The sequence below is a fragment of the Camelina sativa genome, chromosome 4 (genome assembly GCF_000633955.1).
Source record: "Camelina sativa cultivar DH55 chromosome 4, Cs, whole genome shotgun sequence".
Lineage (NCBI taxonomy): Eukaryota > Viridiplantae > Streptophyta > Magnoliopsida > Brassicales > Brassicaceae > Camelina > Camelina sativa.
In genome coordinates this window covers 22,871,782-22,880,729 of record NC_025688.1, presented here as the reverse complement: position 1 = coordinate 22,880,729, position 8,948 = coordinate 22,871,782, and the positions used below count along the sequence as shown (strand labels likewise).

General features: G+C 36.8%; 2 protein-coding genes across 2 annotated transcripts in view; both read left to right on the top strand.

The window, feature by feature from the left end:
* Positions 1-1,220, top strand: part of LOC104781932 (eyes absent homolog 4-like) — a 9,560-nt gene extending 8,340 nt beyond the window's left edge. Inside the window, exons 4-7 of the mRNA XM_010506731.2 lie at positions 1-154; positions 234-327; positions 409-582; positions 723-1,220. Coding sequence (XP_010505033.1) covers positions 1-154; positions 234-327; positions 409-582; positions 723-982 — 682 coding nt within the window. The 3' untranslated portion in view covers positions 983-1,220. The remainder of the gene's footprint in view (positions 155-233; positions 328-408; positions 583-722) is intronic.
* Positions 7,110-7,697, top strand: LOC104781930. The gene has a single exon (XM_010506730.2). It carries the CDS (start codon positions 7,172-7,174, stop codon positions 7,463-7,465), a length of 294 nt encoding a protein of 97 aa, XP_010505032.1. The 5' UTR covers positions 7,110-7,171; the 3' UTR covers positions 7,466-7,697.

The window sequence follows — 8,948 nt, the reverse complement described above, 5'->3', positions numbered from 1 at the left end:
TGAGCCATTTCTTGATTCTTTGAGACAGTACGATGACGGAAAGGATCTTTCTGGGTATGACTTTAAACAAGATGACTTTACTACTCCTACTGATGACTTGAACAAGAGGAGACTTGCGTACAGGCATCGAGCTGTTGCGCACAAATACGAAAAGGTACTGATATGTTCCATATGTTACTTGTGATTAATGTTATACGGCTCAAATACAAATACCCCTCTCTTTATTATTGCAGGGTTTGCGTCCTTTGATTGAGAGTGAGACGATGAGTGCATTGGATGAGTTGTATAACGTAACGGATGAATACACAGACGGGTGGTTTTCCTCAGGTAAATGTTGAACTGTCTGCTTCTTGTGGTTGTTTTCTCTATTCTCGTCTACTGCTGAGTATGGTCTTGTCTCAATTGCAGCAAGGGCTTTCTTGGAGCAGTGCTCATGTGTGAAAGAAGAGTCTGTTGATGGAACAAGTGCAATCGATCAAAGCTCTCAGGATATACATATTCTAGTGACTTCCGGGGCCCTCATACCAAGCCTCGTAAAGTGCCTTCTTTTCCGGCTAGATACATTCCTAAGACATGAAAATGGTAAGCTCGGAGACATCTCCTTCAATGGGATACTTAACTTTAGATCCATATAGTTGTTGCTACTCTGCAAGCTTCTTCATGCATTTGTATTTCTATGTAGAAAAAAATTACATCATTAAACTCTTTTTGCCTTTCTTCAGTGTACAGTTCCATAGATGTGGGGAAACTCCAATGTTTCAAATGGATCAAGGAGCGTTTCAACCACCCAAAATTCAGATTCTGTGCGATCGGGGATGGATGGGAAGAGTGTGCAGCCGCACAGGCAATGCAATGGCCATTCGTTAAGATTGATTTGCAACCGGAAAGCACCCACAGATTCCCTGGCATAACGCCTAAGACTGTGAGTTACTACTTTGCTGCAGTATATGGGAACTCTGATACTGATACCAGCAAAGATTAACTCTCAAAAAGCTTTTTCTTTGTAAATTATGCATGTAACCGAACAAAAGCCATAGGTTTCATATTCAAACCCACCAGTGTTTATACATTACTAGAGTGAGTTAAGTGAGCATTTGGTATTTGTAACCTTCCCTACTTCACTTGGTTTGTTCAAATGTGTAATCTTCTCTTTCCAGCAACATAACATCAAAATCAGCCTTTTGATGTTAGGTCTTTTAAAGAGTTGAGCTATTCAAATAGTGCTTCACTGTTAATCTTTAGTTTGTTGGTTGGTCTTTTTTGGCTTTAGAAGAAGTGAGACATAAATTTGTTTGAGAAACTCGTTAAGTTCCTATTGGTTCATGTTTTCCAGAAACTTGATTTTTATAATATAGCATCTGCCTCAGTCGAATTCCAACGGAAACAACAAACAGAACATACTAAAATTGGTCCGAAACATATCAAGCTACAGAGAGTCAGAGATCCATCTGATAATACATTCGGTTTAAGTTCAGATACCAACTTAAAAAGCCTAACATAAAACTCAAGGCAACGCTTATAAACAGTCTTTTGCTCAGTTGCTTTTTCTCCAAGACACGTTCACATCCATCATCACTAGTGAGTCTCCTCTTATGGTTTTGAGACAGAGAGAATCAGCTCTTCTGGTTTGAGGAATGTAAATCTGCAAATGTCTCGAACTGCTAGAGGATACTCAAGTGCCAAACGTTTCCATCCACCAGAGAAGCTTGCTTCCGTCTCTGATACCAAGTAAACCACATCCCATGACTTCTTCATATTTGGGTGATGTTTCTTGAAAACCTTTCTCTCCTCCGGCATAAGATTCTCTTGAACAGAACTCGGCATCCTCTGAAAATAGAGTGTTTAGTGTCTTGAGATTCACAAATCAGTTTTGCAATATCCTCTGAAAATAGAGTGTTTAGTGTCTTGAGATTCACAAATCAGTTTTGCAATATCCTCTGAAAATAGAGTGTTTAGTGTCTTGAGATTCACAAATCAGTTTTGCAATATCCTCTGAAAATAGAGTGTTTAGTGTCTTGAGATTCACAAATCAGTTTTCCAATAGAGTGTTTTAGTGTCTTGGTTTGTCTTATCATACCATGAATATGAGGTATGATCGCTTGATGCTGATGGTGAACTCTGCAGCAGAAGACGAAGAAGCACCGGCTGAATCTCTTCGGTCGCTGGCGACGTTCTCGGTCCTCTTGGAATTTTGGGATTCCTTAGCCTTCCGAATCCCAAAGTTGAGCTTCCTTTTGTAGTTTCCTCCTCCATTATATTCAGCTGTTGTTGTCGGGGCAAGACTACTACATCTTTCTTGTTCTGTTTTAAAGCGACCTGTTTCCATCATGAAACGTGTAAATCAACTAATGCCATTGTCAAGTTCACTGTTTTATACTAATCAGAATAGCAAATCTTACTAGAATAGAAGAAGCCAAGAAGGTTATTGGCTGTGGAGGTTGGATCATCTCCTTGCCATCTTTCTTAAAGATGTTAACTGTAAAGCGTATCTCTCCTTTGTTATTGAAGGTAAGAAACTCATGGTCTCCCAAGGTATTGCCCCTCACCAAATCTCTCCCATCCAGACTTCTCCATAAAATAAATTCGGGGGTTTCTGTTTTCTGTCTAGTGAATTATTTTATTGTACACCCAATGTTTTGAGTTCTGATTAGCCGTGGGCGTTCGGATATCGGAGCGGGTTTCGGGTCGGATGATTTAGATATCGGATAAAATGGATATGGATTCTAATATCCATACGTATTATTAGGCATTGACGTTCGGATGTCGGAGCGGGTTCGGATCGGACAATTCGGATATCGGGTAAAATGGATATGGATTCTAATATCCATATGGATAATTTATTAAATGTCGGATCAGACTTCGGGTCGGATATTCATAAATCGGATACAGGTTTCGGATATTTCATACCCGATTATTCTTTGGAAATGTGAACAATCCGAGACTTAGAAAATAAAACAAGTCAATATCATCCTCAAATGTTTAAAACATGTCAATAACAACCAAAAAATGTGAAAACCATGCCAATAACATCCAAAAAAGTAAAAAACCAAGACAAGAACATCCTAAGAGTTTAAAACCAAAGTAAATCATCATCCAAAAGAACAAAGATGAGTAAAAAGATAAAAGAGAATTGAAAGTAGTTCAAGTAATGCATTGTCGAGGACCTCAAGGATGGGTTTAGCCTACATCAAGTCTTCTAGTTTAAGTCTTGACATTCAAACTCTGAAAAGAAACATAAATAGTAAGTGATAATTGTTATCCATTAAAACTACTAAGAATGAATAAAGTCGGTTTGGCCATACATTTTTCAAGTTTATCAAGCAGTTCAATGTCGGCAAGCAATTGTGTATTCGTAACAACTCCTTTCTCACCTAAGTGATTCTCATTCTTCATCCACTGTTGTGTGCATATCAAAACTTCCACCATGTAATGAGTTAAACAACTTCTGTGTGGCTCTATGACCCTCCCACTAGTAATAAATGCACTTTCAGATGCAACTGATGACACTTGCATTGCAAGAACATCCCTAGCTATTTCTGACAAAACAGGATACCTACCACTATTGAGCCTCCACCAAGACAGTACATCCCACTCTGATCCAACAATAGTTCTAGGATTTTCAACCTTTTCCTTTAAATATACATCCAACTCATCCCTACCATCATCAACCCCAATCTCATCAACCAACTCCTTATACACGAAGTCCATCCTCTCATACCCCATACTATCAGACATTAAATCAGTGGACTCACCTTGGCTAAGAGAAGTCGATGTCTGAGTAGAAGACTGTGATGATTGACCACTTGGTACTTTCTGGAGCCGATTGCTATACTCTTTAAACAAGGATGTCAAAAAGGTTGTGATTGATTCACTCATCTCCTTAGAATCGGTTGTATCTTTCCCATAAAGCTTGTCAAAGCACATCTTAGCAAATTGTATTTTCTTGCGTGGATCAAACACACTTGCAACAATCAGAAAAACATTGATGTTTCTGAATCCATCCCAGCACTTATCAAACTTCAGCAACATAACATCGGCTTTTGATTTCAATTCACTATCAATACTATTGCTTAGTGACATCAAATTCCTCTCTATAGTCACTATCTCTCCATAACACTTATAAGAAGCAACTGAAGTTGAAGCAGACACAACCAAAGTAGAATTGTAGAAAATGATTAGAAATCTAACTAACCTTTCTACGACATTCCAATCAGCTCTTGTAGGCGGTCCAATTTTTGTTTTCTCAATCTCAACCTCATTAAAGTAGTCATTGTACATCTTGTCTTCTGCCTCCATTCTATCAAATGCCACTCTAAAATCAATAGCTCTTGACAACATTAAGTAGGTAGAATTCCACCTTGTTTTGATGTCCAACGGTAAACTCCCTCTAGTCATCTTCCCTGAAACAACTTTTTGTTCAAACGAATCACATCTACTAGTAGAAGACCTCACATACTGAACTGCATTGCGTATGGCTGTCACATTCTCACTCAATTCATGCAACCCGTCCCTAACAATCAAATTGAGTATGTGCGCACAACACCTCATATGCATTCTCCATTTAAAACAAATGCTTCATTGTTCCTTAAGCTGAATGCCTCCTGAAATTTTTTCAAAGCAGAAGTATTTGCAGTTGCATTGTCAATTGTCACAGTTAAAATCTTCTCTATGCCCCACTCAGCCAAACAGTCAAGAAGAACCCGTGATATTGTTGCTCCTTTGTGATCTGTAATATACTTGAACCCAATAATTAGCTTCCTCAATCGCCAAGAAACATCAATGAAGTGTGCAGTTATTACCATGTAACTAGCACCTGTTGCTTTAGCAACTCATATGTCAGTTGTCAAGGAGACTCTTGGATTACTAGCAACAATCCAAGTTTTCAGAGATGCTTTCATCTCCACATACATTCTAACAATGTCTTTTGTAGTTTCTTCTAGAATGTGGTTTGTAGAGGTTGACTTTGTTGCAGAAATGTTTCCAACTGATGCTTTCAATGAAAGCAAGTGGCAGCTCTGACAACACAATCATCTCATTCGAAGCCTCCTTGAACACTTCTTCAGTAACTTTTCCACTCTGAAGCTGTCCCTGATTGTTAATCACAGTCTGTGATTGTTTCTGCCTCCATGCTTGAAAATGCTTGCAACTCTCCATATGAGCCTTTAGGTGAGAAGTCCCTGACTTTGAATCACAACCGTAAGACTTGTGGCAGTAATTGCACTTACATCGCTTAAAATTGTCATCAAATCTTGTGAAATGTCCCCAGACAGTAGATCTTGTACTCGACTTTCTCTTGGTTGGTCCGGTTGTATTGAGCCTCCACCATCTGCTGGACCATCTTTCCTTTTGTTTACGCTCTCAGGTATCAAATTTGGGTCATCTTTCTCCTTGGCAATGTTGTCTGGAACTGGTGAGGAATCCATCTAAAAAGAAAAAGAATGCAAGTTAATAAACCAACTTATACAAAGCATATGAATTTTGTTTCTAACTAGAGAAGAGAACAATAATACTCACTACTAAGAATCGAGATTGAGTAGAAGACTTATACGGATCATACTTATCATTCACTCTACTCAAAATTTTGTTTCTATCTAAACTTGAAAACCAACTTATACGAAGCATATGAACTTTGTTTCTAACTGGAGAAGAAAACAATAATACTCACTACTAAGAATCGGGATTGAGTATAAGATTTATACGGATCATACTTATCATTCACACTACCCAAAAATTTGTTTCTATCTAAACTTGAAAAACAAACTTATATGGATCATAACTTTGTTTCTAAGTGGAGAAGAGAACTATAATACTCATCTAACAAGAGCAGAGAACTATAATACTCAGAATCGGGATCAAGCAAACCATTAGCTAATCTAATTTAGGAGTTAAGAATCAAGCAAATTAAAACCCAAAATCAAGCAACTAAAATACAGATTTCACTACAACTTGAATTCCTCTCAAAGAAAAAGAAGAATAATAGAATAACTAAGAAAGAATATGAATCATAGACTAACCGTTATCGATTTCTTGATGCCTTTGATGGAGAAGACTGGAGCGACGAGAATTGTATTAGGGATTCCATGGAAAGGGTTTTGCCTTTATATGTAGAGAATCGCGAGAGATAAGAGAAGAATATCATGGATACAACCATACCGGTGTATAGATCGCGAGAGATAAGGGAAGTGGAGATCGATGTATCTCGGAGGATCGAGACAAAAAAGAAAACGGGAATCAGATGAGTTCAGATGTTCTTCGGGTTTCGGTTATTATCTGATCCGGCCCGATGTCCGACGGATTGATAAATCAATAACCGTTTGATTATTGTCTTTGGTTCGGTGCATATCCGTATCCAAGTTTTTTGGATTATATACGGTTCGGGTAATTGGGTACGGGTATAACGTCCAGGCCTAGTTCTAATCATGAACAAAATATATATTTTTTTTTTGTGTATCTAATAATAAAATTAAAAAAAAAAAATCATAAAAATTTGATCTTGCACTTAGATGGTATAAATCATTTTTCTATATATATATATATATATGTTAATTATATTATCTCATTTTTGAATATTTTATTCGTTCTAAGCGTCATAACTTTCATCATAATATATATATATATGAAGTATCTTAAAAAAATACATTTTTTGTATACACGCCAAATTTTTTTAAAAGAAACAGAATAAAACGTAGTACAACATCATGGGCAATTTAGCGAATTAACGAGTCTCTCACTTTGCAATGTAATGAGTTATGGAACTACTAACAATACATCACAAATCCAAATAAGTATGTTTTTAGCCAAATAACATCAACGTTTTTTTTATCAAATGTTTTAATTTTTTCAGCTTGTTTGTTTCATTGTAGGAAATATCGAACTTAAATAATACAACACTTCCCGTAAAATAATTTTACCAGGAAAAAAATTAAAGAGAGAAAAGGATAATGCAAAATCAAGAAACTATATATTGACTATTTGCATGTGCCTACGTTCGTACGTAGCCCACGTATACTGACGTACATATGCATAATTTATGACACGTGTGTGAGTATTACACGTGGTGATAACCCAATAGTCGTTAAATTAGATCGGAGAGCATAAAGCAAAGCAAAAGGCAAATACGTTTATAGTTTGATCATAAGAAGAAGAAGAGAAAGGAGAAACAAGAAAGAAGATGCAGTCGGCGAAGGAAAAGATCAGCGACATGGCCAGTACGGCCAAGGAGAAGCTCAACATCGGAGGCGCGAAGGCTCAAGGTCATGCGGAGAAGACGATGGCGAGGACCAAAAAAGAGAAGAAGTTGGCCGAGGAGCGAGAGAAGTCTAAGGAGGCACAGGCCAAGGCTGACCTCCACGAATCCAAGGCTGAGCATGCGGCTGACGCTCAGGTTCATGGCCACCATCTTCCTGGTCACTCCACCTACCCTACCCGATCTACGGGTGCTGCTTACCCGCCAGGACAGATCTAAACCTAGCTAGCTTTATATGGGCTATATCATAATTAAGTTAACGGTCTAGTTTACCGATATAATAAGAATGTTTTTTCTAATATATAATAAGATTAGCCGTCTTGAAATTTTATTGGGTAGTTTTTATAAATTTTGATTTCTTTTCTTTCTTTTCTTTTTCCTGTTATTTTCTTTTTATGTTTATGGATAGATGTCATAATGTAATCTCGCAGAAATAAACTTACTTAAATAATCTGTGTGTGTTGATCAAAAAATAAAATAAAAACAATCTCTGTGTGTGAGCTTATTGGAGGCGGAATACGAAGCACGAGGGAAAAACTATGTTTTGCTACTAAATGATGCAGAACGTCGATGCTATTAAGTTTTAAACTTTGGTGAGGATCGGAAATAAAAGAGCTACATAGAGTGCTACTATAATCCATGATGAAATAATAATAATTAAAATTTGTGTGAGTTTGTAAAATGATGGAGAAATCGACACAAAGCGAAAAACCATTACGTATATGAGTTTACTATTTGAGAATGGTGAGAAACTATGGAGAAAATGCTTTTGAAAAATATATGTTAGATTTTTAAAATGGGTTAGATTTTTAAAATGGGTTAGTAGCTATAAAGAATATCGATTTGTTATAAATCAATATCACAATCCATACTTTTTGACTTTTCGGACAAAAGTCGAATGTAAAATACGAATCGATATTCACAGTCCATACTATTTGATCTTTCGGACAAATGTCGAATGTAAAAACGATACAGTATTTTATTTTGAATTGAATTTAACATTACATTCAAAAAGAAAAATATTCGTAATCTATACTTATAAACAGAAAGTATTCATAAGCCATAACAAATAAAGATATTCGGTAACACGAATATTTCGGATGTAAATGAAAGTTGTTTTCTTTCTTTTTTTGGTAATGATATAATAAATGCAAAGTTTGCGTATATGTCTAAACGTTAGTTAGAAAATGATTTTTTTTTGATATATATATATAGCTGGAAATTTTTCATATATGTACAAGTGAAATCGTTCTCTGTCTAAAAACAAGTGGACGGAGAAAGACAGTTTAGCCGGTGGGTCGGCCATCGAACTCTTGACATATAACATCGCAACAATATCAACCAACCACAGCTTGCCACGTAGCAAATCTTGGCGTGAAAAATCTGTCGTCCGTAAGCTTTACACACGGGCTTTACATAAATCAAACCGCGTTTAATCCAAAACCATTCATTTGTGTTTTTGGATGTTTATAAACTCTTAATATATTTTTCTTATTGAATTATCTATTTACTTCTTCTCTCAAATGGGTTGTTTGATTTCTCCGGTGATGAAACTCCGTCGTCTCTCCTCAGCTGACTCGAGGCGGTTTGCATACCGGAATCTGACCGAGAATATGGAAGATCCGGTCATAAGGGTGGTGGTAGGGAAGGAGATGAAAGAGTTCATGGTCGAACCGAACGTACTCGAAGAATACCCGTTTAG